The sequence below is a fragment of the Engystomops pustulosus genome, chromosome 2 (genome assembly GCF_040894005.1).
Source record: "Engystomops pustulosus chromosome 2, aEngPut4.maternal, whole genome shotgun sequence".
Lineage (NCBI taxonomy): Eukaryota > Metazoa > Chordata > Amphibia > Anura > Leptodactylidae > Engystomops > Engystomops pustulosus.
The window spans coordinates 206,207,181-206,232,782 of NC_092412.1; the positions used below are offsets into that span (position 1 = coordinate 206,207,181).

The window sequence follows — 25,602 nt, forward strand, 5'->3', positions numbered from 1 at the left end:
GCTAATAAATTTTTTATACTTTGGTCTACGGAGCTGTTGGTGTTGTCTTCTTTGCGACTTTTTATGCCCTTTTCATTTCTCTCATTTTAAAGACTGTACGACCTTTTGATCAGTTTTTTTTTTATTTTTTTATTTTTTTCAAAATGGCAAAAAGTGCCATTTTTGACTTTAGGCCCTATTTTCTATTACAGGGTTAAACACAGTGAAAAAAAACATTACTATATTTTGATAGATTGGGCATTTTCAGACGCAGTGATAGCTAATGTGTTTATGTTTTTTACTGTTTATTTATTTTTATATCAGTTTTAGGGAAGGGGGGGGTGATTAAAATTTTTAGGTTTTTTGTTATCATTTTTTTTAACCTTTTTTTAATTTAAATTTTTACTATTTTTTCTGGCTCCCTAGGGTACTTTAACCCTTGGTTGTCTGATCGATCCTATCATATACTACCATACTATAGTTTGACTTTGTTTGTTTGATTTGTCTCCTCATTCATTACAATGTGGTGATCGCACATTATAATGAAAGAGTTAAAATGAAGCAGCCTCGGGGCTTCGGAGGCTGTCATGGCGACGGATCGCCGCTCCCCGATGATGTCAGGGGAGCGACAATCCTCTGCAAGATGGCGGCGACGGCATCTTTTTGAAGCTGCTGGCAGCTCTGTCAGCGTCGATGTGCGGGGTATTGCAGCAAACACTTACCGGCTGTGGAGAAGGCTCAGCCGATGAGCCCTCTCCATGCACCCGCACCCGGCGTGTGACATACTGTTACGTCACATGCTGTGATTCGTTATGATTCAATTTTGTTTGAATCAAATTTACTCTGGAAATTCGGCGAAGCGGGTCGAATTGAATTTGTATCAATTCTGCCATCTCTAGTCATCATCTGCGGTGGTCCAGGGGTTTCACTGACCCCGAGTCCTGACAGTGTGCTAGAGAGAAAATTCTATCTTTGTTAGAATCAGCACATTGCACCTATTAACAGATGTAGATAGGTGGAGTGTGTAAGTGGTGAAATGTCTTCCTTAATAAAAATCTGCCATTACCAGTAAGCAAAAATTAACAACAGATACTCACTTAAAATCCTCTTCTCCTCCCAGAGCTGATCTTCTTTCATCTTGGATTGCTGAAAATGTGCCTTATAAAAAGTAACCCGGAGAGTGGGTGTGCGATGCCCGGAGCTGCAAGCTGTTAATTATTCACACCACTTGCGTAATGTCACCTCCCACTCCCATACTTTCCTCTCCCAGGTTGGCATGAATATTTAGCAGTCCAGAGAACCAGATATTGCATCCCCACATTCGGGTTTGCTTTTTATAACTCTTTTTTTTTCAGCTACGCAAGCGTGTCAAGATTACTATAATTGTAGATGGTAGATGAATAACACTTTTCATAAGCAATGGTTCTTTGTTGCATACTTCAGCAAACATTACTGCGAACACCCACAATTGAAAGAATACAAACGGTATTTTTTTACATTTTAGAAAATATATGAAAAAAAATGTAAAGTGTAAATTCTAATTACACCCTACCCCTTGAAAAGTTTATATAAACTAATAAAAGAAAAAAAAAACTAAAAATGTTAGGCATCTCTGCACACCAAATGCTTGATTTTTCATTAGTTATCACTAAATGTGAACGTTAAGAGGAAAAAAACTTCCATATGTTTAATTTACTTCTTTTTTGCCATTTTGAAACTATAAAAATTTAAAAAAAGTAATAAAGGTAGTATCAGTGAAGAAATACTGGAATTTTACCTTTTTTTTTTGTAGAGTTGCATTTTTTTTTACCTTATTTAAAAATAACAAAACTATATACTGTATATTCAGGACATTGTAATCATTAGGAGCTAAATAATAAGTGGGGTATGTAATATTCTGCAGTACATGAAACTCATAACTGTAACTTACAGTAAGCAGCTGCTGTAGGGTTACTCACCCGTCCACGCTCCAGCAACGGCTCTTCTGGTCCGGAGCGTGCGAACCTGCCCCCTATTGCACACAAGCTGGCTTTGTGAAATTTAAAGGGCCAGCGCCGCAGCTAATTGGTTCTGGTTGGTCGGTGCCCTGATATAAAGCCTGCCTCTTTCTTTGTCCCCTGCCAGATCTTTGTGCCCTGTTGCCTGAGAGAAAGTATGTTATTGTGACTCTTGTTATTACCAGTTATGACCTCTGCTCTGTTTCCTGACCTTGATTCTGTGCCGCCTGTCTTGACCTTCTTCTAAGTCCCCGACTCCGATCCTTAGCCGCCTGTCCTGACCTCCTGCTTGACTGCGACTCTGATTCTGCCTGCCTTTTCTGTACCTCGCCTTGGCCACTATTGCAAGTAAGTTGTGCTTTTGGAGTGCCCTGGTGGTATCTCACCTCAGCAAGTCCAACCTGATTTGCGGCAGGCTCTGGGGAATACTGGTTGCCACTTAGACTCCACTCCCAGGCGTGGGTTCATGTCATTGTTCGTGGTGGTTCAGTGGGTCCACCACCCCCCCGATTCTGTCAATCCACCTCCGATCTTGACTCACAAATTATATGTAATTCTATCCAATCAAATTTTTTATACACATGATAACAGAGATAGCAGACAGATTATCACTGGTGTTCATTGTAGTGCAGTGGTAATTTTACATAAAGAGTTATACAGTTAGGTATCATTAACATAAGATATTACCGTAGTAAAAACCAAATTCACAAATGGTTTAATGGTTTACCACGCTATATTACATACATAAATATTGAATTTTCTTTTGACAAAAGATTTTGACAGACCCCCTTGACAAAAGGGTCTCAGCACCCGAATAATTTAGTGATTTTACATCACCAAGTAAAATAGAAAAAAATTCTTGGGCAGATGTGCGATAAAGTTTCCAAAAGTGTCCAAAAAATTAGGAGAGAGTGATTTGTTAGGTCAAACATACCATCTAGTTGGGGTCAAACGTAACACCTTAATAACATCTTTATTGGTTTTTTATGGCTGTCATTAAGTGTACTTCTTCTATGGCACGGCATTACTTAGCATTCTGCTTGTGCCACCGCTGGGCTTTGTTATCACAGCCCAGCCCTAGCATTAACACCTGTGATCAAAAACGCTCTCAACTCGAGTGTTTAACCTCTTAGACACAGTGGTCAAATATGGAGAGAGAGACCTTTGACACACATAGGCACCCCACAGGTGCAATTGTGGGTGGCCAATGGAAGGTCTTTTCTGCCTGTGGTCCATTGAAGGACCCCTGAGCTGCCTGTGATAACTTTTAATTAGGCCATTCAAGAGGGGATACAGGCAGTTGATACACCTCATTGATCCACTTCAAAATCTACAAGGAAATTCCAGGATATTCTGCAAATTAAGAAATTTGCTCTACCTTCTATAAACAATTCTAATGTCTCTAGAGGTTAAGAATGACTTTCTAAAATCACTTTGTCCAAAAATGGGACTAGTGAAAATGTAAGATATTCACACAAAAATACCCTTACACAATTCTGTTAACATAATGATATAAAGTTTTGGGTCCTGAAAAGCAGTGTTGCACATAATATATACAAATGTTAAATAGTTTATTATCATGACTTTGAGTTGTGCTACAAAAAAGAAGCATAATGGGCACCATTTACTAAGGTCCCTGTGCCAGTTTCCTTTCAGACTTTGCACGTTATTTTATGTGCCAACTGCTTGCACATGTACCATATATATTTGAGTATAAGCCAAGGTACCTAATTTTAACACTAAAAACCCATTAAAACCTCCTGACTCGAGTATAAGCCTAGGGTGGGAAATACATTTGTCACAGCCTCCCCCCAGTTTATAGCTATTAAGCCCCCTTCCCCCCAGTATATAGCTGGCCAGCCCCCTGCCCCAGTATATAGCCAGCCCCCTTCTCTCTGTATATAGACTGCCAGCCCCTGCTCCCCTAGTATATAGCCAGCCTCTGCCCCCTAGTAATTAGCCGGTCAGCCCATACCCCCAGTATATAGCCTGCCAGTCCCTGCCCCCCAATATACAGCCAGCCCCTGCCCCCCCAGTATATAGCCTGCCAGCCCCTGCCCCCCATATATAGCTAGTCCATCCCGCCCAGTATATAGCCAGCCAGCCCTGAGTATGCCAAGCCTTCTTGCTTCGGGTCCTCCGGCTCCTCTTCAGTTTCCCACATAGCTGGCTCACACAATGAAGTCAGCCGCTTGCCGACGTCATTGTTTGTGTGCCACCTGCATTGAGCAGGGACCCGAAGAGGAGCTGGAGGACCTGTAGAGGAGTCAGAGGACCTGAAGATGGAGCCGTAGCACTCGAAGCAGGAAGAGGAACTGCGGAGGCATCGTAAAGGTAAGTACAGTGTTAATTTTTTATAACCTCGAGTATAAGCCAAGTTAGGTTTTTTCAGCACAATTTTGGTGCTGAAAAACTCGGCTTATACTCAAGTATATACGGTATTTAAGAAGTGTCCGCTCCACATGTGTTGCATGCGACTTTGTGTTATGGCTGCACTATTCTTCATGCGACACAAATTCCTGCACTAAAAGGGATGTTGCGGTCACAGTTGGACTGTGCAACACATTTATCATGTAGTGCAGTGTGCACTGTTTTTAGTTAATGTAGCCCAAGAATGGAAAAAACGGAAAACATGAACTTGCATGGTAATTCTGTCTGAAACTAGAGATCTCACCAACATTTTAAAAATAATCCAATGGATAAATTGATATTAGTGCATAATCTATAAATAATATTTTATTAATTTAGAGGATTGTGGAGAATGATGGCTTATCAAGGAATTAAATATGTTTTGCTATTACACCTGACGAACATGATGGTTTTCAACCAAGTGGATGAAACAGATTGTAGTGGGAATTGTAAGTATCTGAGAATTCTTTTGGTTTTCACATTGTACATTTTATTTATTGTACATATAGCAGCATCAATAATTGCAACTTTTTGAGACTTTTATGTGACTTTTGTTTTAAAAACTCGCAAATTCACTAAGGGCCAAACGCCACATGCATTGATAAGGAAAAACTGCTAAGATACATCTGACCAGCAGAAAATCCAAGAAAAATCCCAAAAAGTTGGACTCAGTGTGGCATTTAAAATACAGTAATTTAAAACACAATTTTACTTCAGAATTGCTGGAATTAAAAGGGAATTCCCATCTCACAAATCTACCTGTCTGAAAATAATGTCCTGTAAATGTAACCATGTTGTCTCTTAGAAACAAGAGGTTTGTCATAGGATGGCTGTCCTTGGGTACGACCACCCCTGTACCCTGGCAGTGGTGGCCAGGAATTCACTCTTGTTGCTTGAATGACCATCTTTATTCAGTGTTCATTACCACAGGACAGTTGTGGGACATGTTGCAACTCCTGGACATTTCATATGCAAAATCAGTTTGTTTCCTTGTGCAATCCCTCCAGCAGAGGTGGTAATTTCCAAGGACAACAATCTTGTTTCTAAGGTACCATATGACTACATTTATGTGAAATTGTCTTCACAAATGTACTTTTTTTTATAATAATAATATCCAACTGAAGAAATGTATATATTGGGCAGATAATTTAAATGAAATGTGTAGTACGAGATGAGAAAATTGCAGAAAACTCAGCAAGATTTGCTGATTTTATAGAAATTATTAAAATTAAAATTGGCCTTTATATTGTATAATGTATTTTTCAGGTGTTTTGCTCTGCAGAGGGGGTAATATTCATTTTTCTACATATTTAATCTGGGGGTATATCTCAGGAGCTGTTGGAATAATCAATTGCTTAACCAATCTGCTACCAGGAACTACATTTATACCATTTAAACATGCCCCACTCAATTTAGTGCTGGTTATCCTGGTTTCATTTTACTTATAGTTCTACTTAATCTACAGGGCTTTTTGCAATGTATTCTGTCCCGTGTCTATTTGATTTCTTGAATATTCTTTGCATTTCAATTCTGTAACAAGTTGCCATCTTGGTTTTGACCTGATTAACCTGACCTCCCTTGTGTCTGTCTATCTCTTTGTTTGGTTATTACCTGTTCGGTGCACATACTCAGAATACGGGCTTTTGCCCAGTTGTCACTAGAAGATTAACGCAGTGTGGGCAAGTAGGCAGGGACAGAGGTTCTGGGTAATCTCAGGACCTACACCTCTTCCTTGTCTTGAGAATAGGCTTATACTGTACAAAAATAAAATCTGAAATGTAATGATGGCTTGCTGTACTAGTTAACATTTTCTCCCTGTCTGCTGATTTGTTGTGGAATTGGGCACTATGTTCCTGCTTTCGGTTTGGTGCACTAGCTCTTTAGGGATATAAAAACTTTGGTTTCTGTTCCGTTCTCTTCACCTGTTGGTTAGTTGCATAAAGCAACTACTCCTTTATAAAACTGGTTTTGCTGAGGGTTATAGTTAGAAATGAGCCAACCTTCCGGATTGGCAGTGAAACAGACAATTCTGCAGATTGCTGCCCAAAAGCAACTGGCTATGGCTGTAATTGGTCATGTTGTCCTCCTGGCTATTCATAGCCATGCCTAGTTGCTAGAGTGCTTAGGTGTCCCTGATTAGGTGCCCAGAGACCCTCATTACTAGTGTGTGTCCCTTGCTAAGCATAGCCATGGGCAGTTGCCAGGGCCATCAATTTGCCAGATTGGCTGTTCGACCGTCAATCCGGTAATATGTTTGAGTTGTCTCTTGTTATGGTTCCTATGCTTTCTGTCTTGTTATGTGTATGTCTACTCTGATTTTACACTGTACTCTAGAGTTCTATTGCAATACCTTGCCTTCATTTTTGCACTAGCTCCTAGTTCTGTTACCTACCATTGTACCTCGTCTCATTACCTGCCATAGTTTATTGATGTGTCATCTGTTATGTTTAGAAACACTAGGTTCCAGTGGTTTTAAACTTTAAGTAATTATAAATAATACTCATCTTGGTCTATGCTTTCAGTTCAGGATCAGTGTTGATGGGTGCCTTCATGATGGTTAAGCATGTATGCAATTCCTAGTGGCACTGAAATGAAGGCTGCATTTGGGAACTGCCTTGCCTTGGAACTTTTATATATACAGTATTTTTTATTTAATTTTTAAAAATTTTTTGTATTGTATTGCACTGTATTTCTAACCCCAAATATAAAAAAGTCAATTTTTTTAAAACCTAGAAGTTCAAATCAACCCCTTTCCATAGAAAGCACATACAAATCAGTAAACAAACATAGTTTGTCAAGTATGGCCGTATAGCAAAATCCCTGATCTATCAAAATATATTGACAAATGTCTGAATCTCCATTTCGCAACACATACATTTTTTTTATAAAAAGTGATCAAAAGGTCATACAGTCCCCAAAATGGTAGCAACGAAAATGTCACTTTGTCCTACAAAAATTTACACCTTACATAGGTCTGTACGCTGAAGTATGGAAAAGTTATTGACATCAGAATCTTTATACAAAACGTTTACCGTATATTTTTTAAAATAAAACCTATGTAAACTATCCCCATTATCATACCAACACAAAGAATAAAGTAGAAGTGTTATTTGGAGCTCACAGTGTAAGCCGTACAAATGAAGCCCACAAGAAACTGTTGCAAATGGGTTTTTTTTCTCATTTTCACAGCATTTGGAAATTTCCCAGTATGTTACAGAATATAAAATACCATTACTTGATAGTAAAGTTTCTAGAAATGTAAAAAACAAAAGGAAATAAAGTCTTTCTTTCAGCTCACCGACATGTAGGAGGCCATATGAGGATCGGGCGCACGGAGCAAAGAAGTCGGGCCGCTCCGAGACAATGTGGAAGAACAAACGAAGGTAAGCTCCAGCGAGGATCCAAAAATGTGGGAAGTCAAGAAAAAATATATATGAAAAAATCAAAAAAATGGAAGCATTAAAAACTAACTTTTAATTCATAAGGTTAAAAAACCATGTGCACATGGGAAAGAAAAAAGCCATGACGCGTTTCGGAAGTCAATCCTTAGTCATACTCGCCAGTATGACTAAGGATTGACTTCCGAAACGCGTCATGGCTTTTTTCTTTCCCATGTGCACATGGTTTTTTAACCTTATGAATTAAAAGTTAGTTTTTAATGCTTCCATTTTTTTGATTTTTTCATATATTTTTTCTTGACTTCCCACATTTTTGGATCCTCGCTGGAGCTTACCTTCGTTTGTTCTTCTAGAAATGTAAAATAGTGGTAGATTTTTGAAGAAGGGGAATAAAAAAAATGAAAAGTTAAATGAAAAACAATCACTTGGTTTATTCATCCTATATATATATATATATATATATATATATATATATATATATATACATTTCTTCAATTTCATGTTAGTAAAAATAATGTTTCTGTGTGAAGATAATTTTCCATGAATGAAGCCAAGCTGTGTCTTAAAAACAAGATGGTTTGCACTGGATATGACCAGCATTGCACCCTGGCAGCAGTGGTCACACATGTACTTTTGAGTCATGCCCGACCCCCTGGATTCAAGGTTCATTATTACATAACACCTGCGGAACATGCAGAATCTCACGGCCATTTCATATGCAAAATTGATTTGTTTCTAAGTGTAACAACTCCAGCAGCTGTGGTCGAATCCAATGACAACAATCTATTTTCCAAGGAACAACATGGTTTCATTAATGGGAAATTAGTTTAACAAATTTTTACAAAATCCAATTGAAGAAATGTATGTATATGGCAATTGAATTATATAAAATGTCAATTCCCAGATGCGAATACCCCTTTAACCAATAATATTAATTTTATTGTTATTATTTTTTTATCATTGTCATAGTAATATCAATGTTGACCTGTTTGCAGTTATTCTTCAACAGCCTAATGTTACAGTGTCATCTTTTGGCTTCAATTCCATCAAAGTGTCCTGGGAAGCAGAAGAAATTGTTGAAAAAGGACATTTAAATGTCTGCTATAATTTTTCCTTTGGATTTTCAGATAAACCTTTGAAGAAACTTCAATGGGTAAGAAATGTTTTATTCTATGTATATTTATTTTAAAATGTTATCCTTAACCTCAAATATTATTCTGATATTTAGATTCAGAAAATGATTTAAGCGATACAATGGCCCACATTTATTAAAGTGTTTGCGCCATTTTTCTGTCTGACTTTGCCCTGAAAAGAACGTGCAAACTGCTTGCACATGTAGTTATAAAGTGTCTGCACCAGTTTTTTGTTGAGGCTGCACTGTGCCCGACAAAACATAAAAAATGTGCACATACAGGGCTGTGTTAGCGCTTAGTCGGAGTTTGCTCCACATTTATTCCCGAAATGCGCCACAGTTCTGTCTGTGCCACAACAAAGGTGCACACTTTCCGAGCAGTGCAGGGGACGCCAGATTCATGAAGACTGTTCCTCAGTTTTAATTAATCTGGCGCACTCTGCACACTCCACGGGCACTAGTTTGCACTAGTTTCAATAAATTTGGCCAAATGTATACACCTAGCAAAGACCTTTCAGGCAGGATCCAGTTTAATATTTCATACAAGCTCTTTCACTATACTATATTCTTGTCATTTGTTATTAGCTTTGAATAGGATATATTTTTATAAAATATCAAAAAACTTTGGCCCACATTTACTAAAAGTCTTTGTGCCAGTTTTCTGTCTGACTTTGCACTGAAAAGAACATGCAAACTATTTGCACATGCTGCACTGTGTCTGCCACACCACAAAATTCTGCGCCTTAAGGGGCGTTCTGGTGCCGATTTGTACCGCGCTCCACATTAATCACTGCGACTTGACAGAATTGTGTTGCTTGCTGCATATTTAAGGTACACCAAAAATATACTGCACACCTGAGTAGTGCAGGGTGCAGGATGCGCCGTATTAATGAAGACTGTGCTCAACAAGTAATCTGGCGAACTCTGCATATTAGTGAAGTAAACTGCCTATGGTGCAATTTTTTTTTTATAAATTAAGGCCTATATGTGTAAAAAATACACCTCTATTTGATAACCAGATAAATTGTATTTGCAAGCATTTGGAGCGAACAGAACTTTACAAATGCTCCAACTGTGTTGCGGACCTTACCCCCCCCCCCCCTTCCCATCCCTGGGTTAGTGAGGGTTCCTATTTTACACATAGATAATTACTACATAATGTGATACATTAAAATGCTAATCAAATGTAAAGTATTTATGACATATTCATAGTATTTTATTCCAAAAAATTATGCTAGCCTAGTATATTGCATTTAAACTACTTTTGCTTTCTCATCAAGTGATGGTCAGTAGCACAACAGGCACAAAATCTGCAAGAATTTGTTCAAGCAATAGTCTCTAAAATATAAATAGACCATCCAACCTGAATAAGCATGGACGCCTCAGGATCCAGCGCTGGTGTGTGAACAAGCCATCAGGTGGTGCAATGTTTTGGGGAACGTCCCCTTTGTCAAGCCTAATGCTAGGGAGAATTAACAATATCTAAATGTTGTTAATTGCAGCTCAGGCAAAATGGCAGCCCTATAAGTATAGACAGAAAAGATCATTTTAAACATTTCCAGCGTAAATATTACCTACATTGGTTTTAAAGGTACCGCATCATAAAGCTACTACTTCCTCAGTGATTTTCTATGTTTGTCTCCACAGTATTGTTCTTCTTGCAATCCATGTTTATTACAACATTTAATTTCTTCAGTTATTTGGAGAATAATAAATACCTTCATAGATAGAGGTATTCCCTTGTGATTGCAATGTTTTACAGGGTTTTCTCTGCTTTTTTTTGAAGATAAAAATGACAAATGAAAATGATCACAAAATTAAACTACACATGCATCCTCAAGTTGTGGGGTCAGTTTCAAATGGACTCTGTGACTCCAACCTACGAATAAAATTCCAAAGCAAGCCTGCAAAATTTATTTACACTGCCCCACCAGGTGAGACTTTCTCTTTCTCTCTAATATATATTTATAATTTTGGACACACCTTTTCGTTCAAAGAGTTTTCTGTCTTTTCATGACTATAAAAATTGTAGATTCACACTTGATGCATCAAAACTATGAATTAACACATATGGAATTATATACTTAACAAAAAAAGTTTGAAACAACTGAAAATATGTCTTAGATTATAGGTTCTTCAAAGTAGCCACCTTTTGCTTTAATTACTGATTTGCACAATCTTGGTGTTCTCTTGATGAGCTGCAAGAGGGGGTCATCTGAAATGGTCTTCCAACAGTCTTGAAGGAGTTCCCAGAGATGCTTAGCACTTGTTGGCCCTTTTGGCCCTCTGTGGTCCAGCTCACTGGACCAAACCATCTCAATTGGGTTCTGGTCTGGTGAATGTGGAGTCCAGTTCATCTGGAGTAGCACCCCCATCACTCTCCTTCTTGGCCAAAGAGTCCTTACACAGCCTGGTGGTATGTTCGGGGTCATTGTCCTGATGATGGTCCAACTAAATGCAAACCAGGTTGAGTAGCATGCCCCTGCAGGATGCTGTGGTAACCAGGCTGGTTCAGTGTACCTTCAATTTTGAATAAATCCCCAACAGTGTCACCAGCAAAGCAACCCCCACACCATCACACCTACTCCTCACGGTAGGAACCAGGCATGTAGAGTCCATTTGTTTTCTGCGTTGCACACAGATACGGTGGTTGGAACCAAAGATCTTTAATTTGGAATTGTAAATTGTTATATATTTATTAAGGAAAGTAAGAATTGTTGATAATAATTAATGCCACATTGCACATGGATAATGATTGTTGAAAATAACTAATGTCATATTTTATATTGATGTATACTTTTCATATTGATAATAAAAAAACTTAAAAAAAAAAAAAAAAAAAAGATCTTTAATTTGGACTCATGCAGAAAATGCATTAACGCCCCTACAAGCATCTCTGACACATATAGAGACAGTTTTACCCCTTGAAAATCTACTGATGCATATAAATCCAAATCTCAAATCTCTATGTCTGAGCCAGGAGCTGCAGCCTCTTCATGTCACTGCTGTACCTCCCAGCAGGATAGAAGATTATGTGACCGGAGCTCAGCTACTTAGGACAGGCTCTGGTCGCATGACCCAAATCAGAGGAGACAGGCAGCCTGCACTTGGAGGATAGAGGCATCGGCACTCGGTAGCATTGGGCTAGGGAAAAGCTTCTTGCTTTATGCTGCTGTCTGTGTTAGCAGCTCCTCCCACTAAACTCTGCTACATCAGTAGAGCAGGAGGGGGAGGGGCAGGGAAGCATGTGTGAGCCCGGACCAGCTACTACTCAGCCCTGCAGTCAGTGCCCTGATCTTCATCAGAAACATTGAAAAGTATGTATGTTTCTGATGTTTATGTGTTTTTGTGCAGTGTGCAGTGTGTGTATGTAGGTGTGATGCCTGACCTATATGTCAGCCTTATGTACATGTTTATTTACATGTATCATGTATGAATGTAGTGTGTGTCAGTGTGTTTGCTTGCACAGTACTATGATTTATGTTAAAACACCCATTCCCCCTGCACTATATAATGCCCCCCCTCCCCTCACACTGTATAACCCCCTCCCACACTGTATAATGTCAAACTTCCTGCACTGTATAACCACCCCCACACTGTATAATGCCCCCCCACTGTATAACCACCGGCCACACTGTATAATGCCCCCCACACTGTATAATGCTCATCCCCCTTGCATTGTATAACCCCCCCCCCCTCCACTGCATAATGCCCATCCCTCCCTTGCACTGTATAACCTACCCCCTTGGACTGTATAATGCCCATCCCCCTTGCACTGTATAATGCCCAACCCCCCTCACTGTATAAAGCCCCCCCACACTGTATAATGCTCATCCCCCTTGCACTGTATAACCCCCCCCTCTGCACTGCATAATGCCCATCCCTCCCTTGCACTATATAACCTACCCCTCTTGGACTATATAATGCCCATCCCTCCCTTGAACTGTATAACCTACCCCCCTGGACTGTATAATGCCCATCCCCCTTGCACTATATAATGCCCATTCCTCTTGCACTGTATAATGCCCAACCCCTCACTGTATAACACCCCCCACACACACTATATAATGATAATCCCTCCCTTGCACTGTATAACCTACCCCTTTGCACTGTATAATGCCCATCTCTCTGCACTGTATAACCCCCCCTGCACTGTATAACCCCCCCCCCCCGCACTGTATAACACCTCTTTCTTACTCCCAATTAGTGCCACTACGCAGTATAATGCACCACCTGAGTTGCTCAATCTCTTATGCCCTCAGTGCCTGCACATAAAATAGGAGTTACACAATCATTACTGCGATATTTATGTGCAGTAATGATTGCTTTGCATGAATTGCAGTATATTGACATTGCACAAAAGCACTGTATAATCCCGGCCCCCTTCACTGTATAATGCCCTCCCCTTACACTGTATAACCCCCTACACCAGTGATGGCGAACCTTTTAGAGGCCGAGTGCCCAAACTGCAACCAAAAACCCTACTTATTTATCGCAAGGTGTCGACCAAAAAAACCTGAGAACAGCAACACAGTGGAAAGATGGAAACTTTTCATCATTTTAGCTTCTTTCCAGTCTCCCTCTGTACACAGAGAATCATGGGACCAGCAAGAGGTCCTCCAAAAATAATTCGACTCTGTCTAAGGCCCATTCCATCCTCGCAAGTGTGATGTTCAGTTCAGTTCCGGTTTGCAGTGTTCTGGCCGTGCGATCCGAGCAACACGCATTGCGAGTGTGATGTGAGTTCATCGCATCACACTCACGAGTGTGGAAAGGGCCTAATTCTCCCTCTTCCTACAGTCCCAAGTAGCGAAGTCAGCATCAAAATATGACTGAAAGCAACATCTTTTAAGTTGCTTGGAACTGCAGGAAGATTCTTTGAGTCCTGTCTGGTATGCTGGGGCAGTGGCCCGGTTGCCCACAAAAAGTGCTCTGAGTGCCGCCTCTGGCACCCGTGCCATAGGTTCGCCACCACTGCCCTACACTATATGATGCCCACCCCCCCATACTATATAATGCCCCTACCTCACACTTTATTTATAATTGTAGAAATCGGCGAAACAATGGTAAGAAGAGTATTATTACTCTTCGGGATAAAATGTAGTGCGACCTCAGGTCTCAACAGACCAACACACAGATTTCCACTGGTATAATGTCTATTCCTTGTGTTCTTTAGCCCAAACAAGTCTCTTTTTATGAGCGGCTGTTAACCTGTGATTTCTGAGGCTGGTGATTCAGATATAATTATGCTCTGCAGCAGAGGTGACTCTAGGACTTCCTTTCCTGGGGTAGTCCTCATGTAAGCCAGTTTCTTTGTAGCCCTTGATGAATTTTGCAACTGCACTTGAGGACGCTTTCAAAGTTTTCCCAATTTTTAAGACTAACCGACCTTCATTTCTAAAAGTAATGATTGCCACTCATTTTTCTTTACTTTGATGCTTTTTTTAAAATGATTAATGTAACATGTTGCATAGAAGCGATAACATAGCTAAATGTATTACAGGGGGACAGCATCAAAACCAGGAACAGGAGTCATAAGATGTGATGACACCTTTTACTTCTCCTCACACCTGATGCTCACTTCTTTCACTGCAGCATACACCTCCTCCTCACATCCCTAAACTTCTTCTTGATAACTCTGAACTTTGTTTGTCAAGCTCTCAGTCTCCTGCTGTTCAGCTCCACCTACCACTTCCAGAGATTTTCTCAGTCACTTGGTCTGCTGCTCCAAGGCTTGTCTGCTGTTCCCAGGGCAGGCTGAAACCACTGCTCTCCCCTCACCATCAGCCCTCCTTTTTGAAACTTCATTCTGCAAGTTTGGAAGTCTGAACCTGAAATCGTGGTGAGAACCCCAAGGCGCGTGCCACAGGAGCCCTCCCATTAATCCGGTCCTGCTCATTCGTGTTCATAACATGTCACCCTTCCTTTGTCTTCATGATGTGCAAAAATGATCTGTTAGGAAAAACTCACAACTGGAATACTGTACACAAAACAAACTACCACACTAGTCTGAGAGCAACTGACAGAACGGAGCAAGAGGGCGAACTAACCCTGCACTGATTTACAGTCTAGACCCTACCAAGGCAGAAACCCCCTTGAAGGTAGGGAGCCTCTGCCGCAGCAACCTCCTATCTACCCTGCAAGGCCCTGGGAGGTGAGAGGAACCCAAATAGGTCTGTCAGCCGCTGTGAGGTGGTACGGACAGAAAACTGCAGTGTGGGCGTTAGGACAGTATTCAGACAGAGGGAAAAAACAGGATGAACAAGGATGAAACAAGCGGGATACAAAACAGCATAAGAAACAAAAGCAGACGCAAGAAAAGAGAACTAAAAATGTACAGACATTGGACATAGAAGAGTAACCAAACTGGCGAATACAATATCGGGGTGAAGCAACAACGCTAAGGGGCACAGATGACCAGGAATCCAGCTAGGCTGTGAGTTCCAGAAGGACAAACACTGGCACAGGTGGAAGGTCCAGATCCAATTTATGCAGCCTGAGATCCACCCCCAAGTTCCCATAGGAGCAGGATCCCAGGTTGATAAAGAAGACAGACAGCCTTAACTTCCCTAAAGTGCACGCGTCCTGGATGCAGCAGGGGTAACTCGCTGCGCACAAGGGATGGAGCCAGAGCGGAGATCTGCAGAAACTCGGGGAAGACCGCTTGCATTGTCAGTGTGGAGGATGAAAGGACCAGCAGACACGATGTCCCTTCCGGCGGATCTGACATGATCACTTAGGTTTTTATGTCTTTGTAATAAAGTTTTGGCTTACTTACTTTTTCCTTTTATGTACTATTCTTCTGGATACCAGACCAGTTCTGTGTACTGTGGAATTAGGACCTGCATCAGGTAAGCTGAAATTACTTAAACCACAGTATACACACAAGTATAAGCTGACCTGAGTATAAGTCGAGACCAGTATATAGCCAGCAAGCCCCAAGTAGTATATAGCCAGCCAGCTCCCAGTAGTATATAGCCAGCCTGACCCCAGTAGCATACAGCCAGCCCAGCCTGCCCCCTGTAGTATACAGCCAGCCCAGCCTGCCCCCTGTAGTATATAGCCAGCCCAACTTGCCCCCTGTAGTATACAGCCAGCCCAGCCTGCCCCCTGTAGTATACAGTCAGCCCAGCCTGCCCCCAGTAGTATACAGCCAGCCCAACCTGCCCCCTGTAGTATACAGCCAACCCAGCCTGCCCCCTGTAGTATACAGGCAGACTGCCCCCAGTAGTATACAGCCAGCCCAACCTGCCCCGTGTAGTATACAGCCAGCCCAGCGTGCCCCCTGTAGTAAACAGCCAGCCCAGACTGCCCCTGTAGTATACACCCAGCACAGCCTTCCCCCTGTAGTATACAGCCAGCCTGCCCCTGAAATATACAACCAGACCAGCCTGCCCCCTGTAGTATACACCCAGCACAGCCTGCCCCCTGTAGTATACAGCCAGCCTGCCCCTGAAATATACAGCCAGCCCAGCCTGCCCTCTGTAGTATACAGCCTGCCCAGCCAACACCCTGTCGTATACAGCCAGCCCACCCAGAACTTAAAAAAAAAAAACTTATATACTCACCCTCCAGCAGCCCAATGCTCAGCGCAGCTCACGATTTCCCTGATGCGCTCCTCTTCCGTCTTCCCCAGCGCTCCTCTTTTTTCTTCGGTATTTTGTACAGCAGCCAGGGTCGCGGCCATGTTATCTCCCGGCTGGCACATACTATGAAGCTGGATGGCTATATACCAGTGGTGGCGAACCTATGGCACGGGTGCCAGAGGTGGCACTCGGAGCCCTCTCTATGGGCACCCTTGCCATCACCCCAGTGCAGAGTTCGCCAGACCAGACTCAAGGCCTCTTGCAGTCCCAGGCAGCCCAGGACCCTAGAAGGAAGCTACAATGATAATCCAAACTTCTTCTCCTTCTTTCTACTGTATTGGTGTCCTCAGGTGCCTATACAATTTAAACATGTGATAGAGCAGGGAGTAATAACTTACTGCATAAATTGGCGCATTGGCACTTTGCGAAAAATATGTGGGTTTTGGTTGTAGTTTGGGCACTCAGTGTCTAAAAGGTTTGCCATCACTGCTATATACTATTGGAGGCTTGCTGGCTATATACTGGGGGGGCTGTGACCAATGCATTTCCCACCCTCGGCTTATACTCGAGTCAATAGGTTTTCCCAGTTTTGGTGGTAAATTTAGGGGTCTCGGCTTATACTTGGGTCGGCTTATACTCATTTATATACGGAAGTTTTTGGTGATGAGATTAAAAAAGTAATTTCAGCTTACCTGATACGATCCTAATTCCACAGTGCACATTTTTGTGCTGAAAAACTTGCCTTATACTTGAGTATATACGGTATTTACTTACTTACTTAAGCAAATTTTAATGTGAAACAAACTCTTTAAAAATGTTTTAAAGTGTTTCACTCCATCTATGCCATTATTTTTTAATAGTACTATATCTTGCAATTTTTACTCTGCCCATTGGGATTGATTATAGACTAATAATTGCTTATACTGTTGGGGTTATCCACATAGCAGCCAAATCTTTTAAATTATAGACAAGACAGGCAAGAGTACAGTGGAAGAAAAAACTCTAAAGAAAACACCATCACTTGCAACTTATTCCTACCTCATAATTACAGAGAGTACTCTACAAAACTCTTCATAGTTGGCTCCAGATCATTGATTCTTATGGCCATGAGGCTGATGTAAAGTGGATCAGTAAGTTCTGTTACTAGAGGACTGGCTACATGGCACTGTATGGACTAAAAAAGAAAAGAATTACATATACTATCAGCAAATAAAACAGAACTATTTGCCGAACATATCTGGAAAATCTAATAAGCAATTTAGTAACCAACATCACATTTTTCTAAGTTTCATATTCATAGAGGTCTATAAGTGGATGACTGGAGTTGTGTGCAATTTCTCTTTCAGCGTTTGTGTAACATACAGCTGTGTATTTCTCATTTCAGTTTACATTACCAATGTGTCGTGCATATTATTCCGTATTACCAGCTTAAATTGTTCCTGGGACTTTAGAACAAATGCCCCTCAAGACACCAACTACTCCTTTGCGTTGAGGTAAGGCATTATAAAACTGGGTGATGTTTTTTTCTGAGATGCCGGAAAACTGCAAAAAGCACTCACTTTGTTCTTTGGACAGGTTAAACTTAAAATGGGTGTTTTGTACACACTATTTAAAGAGACACAAAAAGAATGTGGGCTGTTATATGGAAGATGTTTTTTGGGAATATTCAGATGGCGGCTATCCGGATAAGATAACGATTGGATTCTTTAGTGATTCAAACAATTTTTCAAAAACATTCCAGCCAGAAGCTGTAGGTGAGATGTTTCTGTAGAGTTTGTGATGTTGACATTGACACAGCTTTTTCCCATCTCTTTCCATTTCCATCTTATTTTATAAATGTTTATTAAATAAATATCCTGAGAAATACACACTCAACACTTTCTCAATGTGTCTAGTTAGTAAGACTACATTCAGACTTCTTTGTCTCCTTCCGTAGTAAGAATAACTCAGGAAGATTTCAGACATATTCTAACAATATAGGGCAGCATCTTATCCCACTACATGCTCATTCAGTGTTACATAATCTGTTTTGGCTCCTCCCCCTGAAATTTGAAAATTTGGAGGAGTGAACATCTGCAGTAGGCAGTAATTTGCCGCTGACAATGTTCACGGAGACTCCCTCGAAGGGATGGATTAAGACTGCCATGGGCACTGGGCTATATGGATATTATAGCCGCTACATGCCTGGAATTCACTTCTTACATAAGGTTCTAGAATCAATCTTCTTGGGGAATGGAGGATGCATCCCTTCTGCCTGCTTTCCATCTGCAGTTTCTGGACCTTTGGATGATCTTCAAAACTCTTGTGTACATGTGTATTAAGAGCATGGACAGATGTACAAAGATTTAATGGGTACAGGTCCTTCTCTGCATAAAATTTGGTGGGTGGTTTTGATAGCCATGGACGCCCTAGAAAGCTGGGGCCCCAGGCTGATGCTCAATCTACCTATATTTTAATCCTGCTCCCTGTACTGCTACATAACTGGGGAAACATCCACCCTGTACATAAGGCGAAGGCAGTGGATGGATGCCAAATAGTCCATTTCCTATAGCCTCTAATCGCGTCCACTGACCACATACTGGTCCTTCCAGCAGGAAGCAGGATGGATGAACAAGGCGTGAAAAAGGCCTAAATGTGAATTTTTAAAAATAGTGTAATTTCAAGTTTAGGCAAAAAGTGTGCCAACCTAGTGGTACCAGTGTTAAAAGTCATTTGGACTCCAGGAATGATGATGTCACAGTGTTTACATGCATTTAACTTTTATGGGAGTCCAAATAAAATCTTTTGAAACTAAATCTGCTATTTCTGGAACTCCTAAAGAAATGAATGGAGAACACAGGGAGAAGGAAGGTATCCCCATTGCCATTCTTGAAATAGGTATGAGGTAGGGCCTGCATATTTGGGACATTTATGGCATATTCATTTGAAATCATCTTCTTCCAATTATATCACTATAAATGGATGGACACTAAACAGCATAAACCATATCATGTATTCTACATATGGGACATTGCAAATTTATTCTGGTATTTATTGTAATGTAAAAAATGTTAATTGTAGAAATACTTACCCCTCCAAGAAATATTCAAGTGTTATCCAAAAACGGAGATATAATAATACAATGGTATCCACCATTGAGTATAGCAATCACTCGCTCAGAAGATGAAATGACATCTACATATGACTATGGAAAGGAGAGGACTTTTAAATATGAAATCCATGTTGTAGAGAACAAATCAAAGCATATATTCAGGGTGAGTACATACAGAACACATTACTTTGTGTTCATATATTTAAATTATTATATACATTTTTTCACTGTAACTTTATATAATTTATGTAGTCTTTTATGGTTTGCTGCTTTTGCACACTAAAAACCGTTTTCACTTTAATAACATATGTTAAAGCTATAACCACATACTTTTAGCAACTTAGCGGTACTATAATGCATGAAGAATGCACTAATAAAGTTTTTGCTGCATTTGCTTTTTAGAAATAGATAAATGATGTGTTAATTTTTATGTGTTAATTACGTAGCAAAGATCCCTGTAAATGTTCTTTTTATAGGACCTGTCGCCTATAAAAACTGCACTAGGAGCTGCTTCTAAAGTAAGAAACTACTAGTGCTAAAACCACTATTAACGCTAGTAGACAATGCTGCAGGTCATGTGGCAGTCACCGCCCCCTCATAAATACTTCTATGCTGGAAGTGGTCCGGAAGCGGTCTGTTAGAGTAATCGGAGGTTCCCAATGATGCTAGCAGTGTACCACTGCTGCTTCTGTTTTAGCACTACTTCAGTAAGCAGCTCTTAGTGCCATTTTTATAGGTGACAGGTCCACTTTATTAATAATAATAATAATAATAATAATAATAATAATAATAAAGATTTAAATGGGGACATTTTGTATTCTTTTATATTTTTATAAATGCTGTTGAATATTTACCTATTGTGTGACTTAAACATGGGATCCTGTTAGGGTTGGGTAACACAGAAGACAGGGGATAGTGTGCCCTGAGCTTGTCCCAACCTCTGTCCCTTCCTATAGCCCCCCCACGCTAAACTGTGGGGCGACTAGTTGAAGACTCGAAATACACTGGATAAGTGTGGGAAGGGAAACACAAACAGACTGACAAACATAAAACACAAAAGAATGGTAAACTAGCCGGAGTCACAACGAGAGGGTACGTCAAGAGCAAAATCAGTAAGCAAAGAGTCAATGTCAAAAACTAGCCGAGGTCATAACAACACAGATACAGAGCAATACAACCTAATGCAGCGAGCGAGTGATGAAGGGATTTCAAACACTGGCACAGGTGACTAGTGAAGCTGCAATTTATGCAGCCAGAACTCCACCTCCAGAACCTGATAGGAGCTGGACAGCTTCTGGGAATTAACCCCTCAAGGTGCAGAACAACCAGGCACCATGCAGAGGTACCAAAAGTCCCAGCAGTTCCGAACACAACTCCTAGACAGCCGCTTCCCAGGACGAGAGGTGGAGTTTGCGCGGATATGCGCCGGGGGTCGGAGAACGCTGCTGGCACCAGCAGAAGAACCAGAAGTCCCAGCATTCTCCCTAGCGAACCTGACAGATCCTTTGTATAATTCTGAATTACTTCATTGCTGTGTTTATGTATGTAAGTCTTAAATCTAATGAAATCTAGTGTTTGTTTTTTATGTATTGTGAACCAAACATACTTTAAGATTGCTGTGGCCACACTAATGCAGAAATATATCTTGTTTAATCCCTGATCTGAATGGTTTTGCTCAGAAAACAATTATAAAATTCAGGACCTTGGGAAAGCTGGGAAGTATACTGGCTGCTGTTAAAAAACACATTACACTGAGCTTCCTGAACTCTCCAGACAGGACTAATCAACCTGAGCTGGATGACTCATATACAGCCTCTGGGGGATGGTGCAGCGATTGATTACTTTTGCCTGTCGGGTACTACACAGTGATTACAGTGTTCTCTGAAACAGTGCATTATTAGCGTATGAGGAGCAGCTCCGAGCCAGCCAAAGGAGCGACAGAACCTCATTATCATAATTTTATAATTGTTTTCTCAGCAAAACCACTCAATAGCAAATACCAAACATCTACTATTACAATATACTGATGACAGAAAATACATTTCTCAGAAAATAGGCTCACAATCATATAAAAAGGCAAATCATTTTACAGAATTTTATCTGTAAAAAAAATCCTGAATGTTAATGAGAAAAAGATGGCCTTTACTAAAATATTTTTTATTTTTTTTCCATATTACAGCGAATAAATAACACTCTAAAAAACGAACAAATATTTACAGACCTGACCAAGGACAAACAATATTATATACAAATAAGGGCAAGGCACACGCATCAATCTACCAAAATGTGGGGAGAATGGAGTACACCAGTATTTATAAATAAAGGTATATTTTATAGAAAACTTTACTCTCTTAAAAGTATTTTGATTTCCAAGAACCCTCTATGCTGTAGCTTCACAGGCTGTCACACTGTGCAGGAGCACTTCCCCATTCCAATATGTGAGATCAGGCAAAGGGAGGAAGGAAGAGAACAGGTGCTCCTGCCACGTGTCAGTAGTCCACATGCATCCTTCAAGTTAAAAAAGGAAACATTCTTAAACCCTTTTGTTTTGTTTTCCATAGTGATAGCCAGGGAATTTTTCGCTTTGTCGTCAATGTCTTCTAAAAGCCATAACTTTTGTTTTATTTTTTTTGTCACTAAAGTGGTATGTGGTCTTATTTTTTCAGGATAAAATGTAATTTTTAATAAAATTATTTGGCATTCCTGTATCCTACTGGTGAACTTTAATTAACCCTTTATGTGAAGTATATCTGCAAATATGACATTTTCTGCCTTCAAAGTCAAACCTGAATAATTCTTTACTGAAATTATAGGTTTTTTTTAAATGATCTTCCTTTGCATAGTGAAATACTTTTTGGGGAAAAAAAAAGCTTTTTGCATCACCACCTTCCCCAGCGCCATAACTTTAAATTTTTTTTGTCAATGTGGCTGTGTGAGGGATTATTTTTTGAGAAAAGATCTGTAGATTTATTTGTATGCAGTTGGGGTTCATAAAGTTATTTTTATCACAATTTGTTTAATTCTTTGTATGATGAATCATTAAAAACTGTTTATTCTATTTCTAAAGGGGCAACTTTTTAAAATGTATTTATTTGTCCTAGTCAAAGTCCCATGAGATAGTTTGATCCCCTATATAATGCACTGCACTACTTAAGTAGGCATCTATCTAAAAGGCCCAGCCTAATGAATTGTAAACACAGGCGGCCCTGGGGTTCCTAAGTGGAATCATTCCTAAAAGGTTCCTTTCCATGGCTGTAATGTTTCAAAAATGTTTTGTAAACTTAAATGTAAATCAACTGATGTGAGTCCAATTACACTTAGTGTGTCTTGCATAGTAAATTTTACTTGCATTGTCCTGCCTCCTTGTTCCTGATTGACAGGTCTAAGTGCTATGATATTATGCTGTGTGGAACATTGAGAGATAGCTCTGTAACATCATAGGGTACTTAAAGTCTAAGGTCCTGTTACATTTTGATGTTTACCCCATGTATGTATCTGATCACATGGAATCCCAGCATGCCTGCATGGACTTTTACTCCTCCCCATCCTCCATGTAATTCTACTTCTCCCCATCCTTAATACTGGATTTCATGTGATCAGCTACATACATGGGTAAGACAATGTCATCCTTGATACATGACTTTAAGTGCCCAATGATGTTCCATACAGCAGAATATCAAAGCACTTTCACCTGTGCTAAGGAGGCGGGGCAATGTAAGTAAATTTTAATATGCATGACTCACTTAGAGTGAATGACTCAAGTCTGGTGATTTGCATATAAGTTAACAAACTGAGTTTTTTAACTTTGCAGCAATAGAAGGTAGCCATTTAATGATAAGGGCAATGCTTTTAAATCATAGTTTCTAATTAAGTATTTATTTGGTGCAGGTTAATTTTGACAAGTTCTCTTTACTTTTCCATCTTCTAGTTTTTTTCTTGTTGACTTCTTAATGAAGATGGAGGTCATAAGGACAGTTTTGTGCTAAAAACTGTGAGGGTGTGCTGATAAAGCTCCCCCATAGTGCCTAGTACTGTAACCTATATACATTGGGGGTCATTTACTAAGGGCCCGATTCGCGTTTTCCCGACGTGTTACCCGAATATTTCCGATTTGCGCCGATTGTACCTGATTTGCCCCGGGATTTTGGCGCACGCGCATGCACGCGACGGAAGTCGGGGGGCGTGGCCGAACAAAAACCCGACGGATTTGGAAAAACCGCCTCATTTAATAACCGAAAATGTGTCGCTTGGGAAGCGCTTACCTTCACCTGGTCCAGCTCGGTGTATTCCGGCGCGTTCCGATGCTTTTCAGCGCAGCAGGGCCACCTGGTGGACGGTGGAGGAACTACCTTCATAAATCCCGTCCGGACCCGAATCCTGTTCAGAGAACGCACCGCTGGATCGCGAATGGGCCGGGTAAGTAAATCTGCCCCATTGGGTATCAAGGACCAATCATTTGAATTTGACTTCAAATCTTGATCTGATTCACTAGTCATTCTTTAGGAAATTATACATGAAATTTAATACTTCTTTATTGTTTCCTAGACAAAAATGTGTTTCCAGAATGGATTTTAATTGTCATTGTTCCGGCTTTTTTTGCCACTCTAGCTTTCTACTTTTGTAAAAGGTAAACTCATTTATCTATCAAATCTCAAAAGCTTTACTAGTGCTGCTCTTGACATCGCTGTAATGAATTGATAGTACAAGCTTTGGATTTTGCTATTACTATGCCCATTATTGTTTTCACTTATATCAAAATAGAATAATCAGGTCACCATACTGTATTGTTCATATCTTAATGCAAGTTATCATTGTTTTCAGATATATGAAAAAACTGCTAGTTACACAAATCCCATATCCATCTCGAAATATAAAGCTTTTTTTGCACATGAATGGATCAAATGATATAGGAGCACAGGTAAATATTCATTTAAATCCAAAAAGATAGAATTATTACATTCATTCAATTGTTCATTCGAAGGGTTGTCCAAGTGTGTAAAAAAATCTACAGGTGGCCTGGGGATGGGGGGCTGTAGAAACAAATAAACTTGTCCAAAAACCTCCACCTGCCTGGCACGCCCACCTGTCCTCTGTCCCAGCACCGTACAGCATTCATTTCAATGTGTATTGGGCGCATGGACAGGGGATAGGTGGCTGTGCCAGAGGGGCGGAAAGTATTGGAGCAAAGTGTGCCTGTCCCAGTAAATAAATAAGCGCGTAACACTGGCTGATGGTGGCAAGGGAGAACGAAAACAAAGGAGAAGGTAAGTGCACGTTTAGTTTTTTTACAGGCCACCTGTTGATTTTTTTTAACCCACTCAAATAACACCTTAGACATGAAGAGGTATAAATTACATTTTAAAAAGTATTACTATTCATTGTATATGACATTGTGCTCAAGCGGCTAGATTCTGTATTTGATTCACTGAATTAAAATTATACACAGTTAAAGTTTTGGTATTTCTGGGGCCACAAAAAGAATTATGTTTAGCCCCGCAGAAATGCCCAAGTCTGAGTGCGGAAGCATTCTGGTGAACACCAATAAAATAACATGCAGATTGGTAACAGGCTTCTTCCTGGGTCTCCTTGAAGTCCGTTGGTTGAGACAAACTGGCTTCATCCCACTACTACGTGGCTTCCCATCTGATTGCCATGGTCTTGTGCAATTACATGGTTATGGTCATGGTTATGTTATGGGATTTGACACGTACCTATACGTCTTTCACTGTAATGAAATATTACAAAGTAATAATAGCCTGCAATATACATTAAACTTAAAAGACACACTCAGTTGGATGCTAAATATAGCAATACAACTTTTTTGGACCAACTTTTTCCCTTATGGTAGGTACATTTACCCTTCCATGTGTGGTAGATGTTGCAATGGGCATTGAAAGCTCTATAAAACCGAGGGATGGTTTCACACTGCTAAAACTTGGAGTCAGTGGGAGGGATTTAACACCACAATGTCTTGTTGTTTTGTTGCAGTTGAGAACATTTGGGGGAGATT

At 40.3% G+C, this 25,602-nt stretch overlaps 1 protein-coding gene and 1 long non-coding RNA gene across 5 annotated transcripts in view; one reads left to right on the plus strand and one right to left on the minus strand.

The window, feature by feature from the left end:
* The window catches only part of LOC140119166 (interleukin-5 receptor subunit alpha-like), a 40,514-nt gene that overhangs the window by 6,542 nt on the left and 8,370 nt on the right, over nt 1–25,602 (plus strand). The window contains exons 2-10 of one of the 4 annotated variants that reach the window (XM_072137915.1): nt 4,725–4,834; nt 8,779–8,936; nt 10,702–10,849; nt 17,886–17,994; nt 18,077–18,255; nt 19,562–19,755; nt 21,772–21,916; nt 24,138–24,219; nt 24,414–24,510. In XM_072137915.1, coding sequence (XP_071994016.1) covers nt 4,738–4,834; nt 8,779–8,936; nt 10,702–10,849; nt 17,886–17,994; nt 18,077–18,255; nt 19,562–19,755; nt 21,772–21,916; nt 24,138–24,219; nt 24,414–24,510 — 1,209 coding nt within the window. In that variant the 5' untranslated portion in view covers nt 4,725–4,737. The remainder of the gene's footprint in view (nt 1–4,724; nt 4,835–8,778; nt 8,937–10,701; nt 10,850–17,885; nt 17,995–18,076; nt 18,256–19,561; nt 19,756–21,771; nt 21,917–24,137; nt 24,220–24,413; nt 24,511–25,602) is intronic. The other 3 variants (XM_072137917.1, XM_072137916.1, XM_072137918.1) reach the window with 3 other exon arrangements.
* The window catches only part of LOC140119168 (uncharacterized), a 31,005-nt gene continuing 28,837 nt past the window's right edge, over nt 23,435–25,602 (minus strand). The window contains exon 3 of the long non-coding RNA XR_011853337.1: nt 23,435–25,317. This is a non-coding gene — a long non-coding RNA (uncharacterized lncRNA). The remainder of the gene's footprint in view (nt 25,318–25,602) is intronic.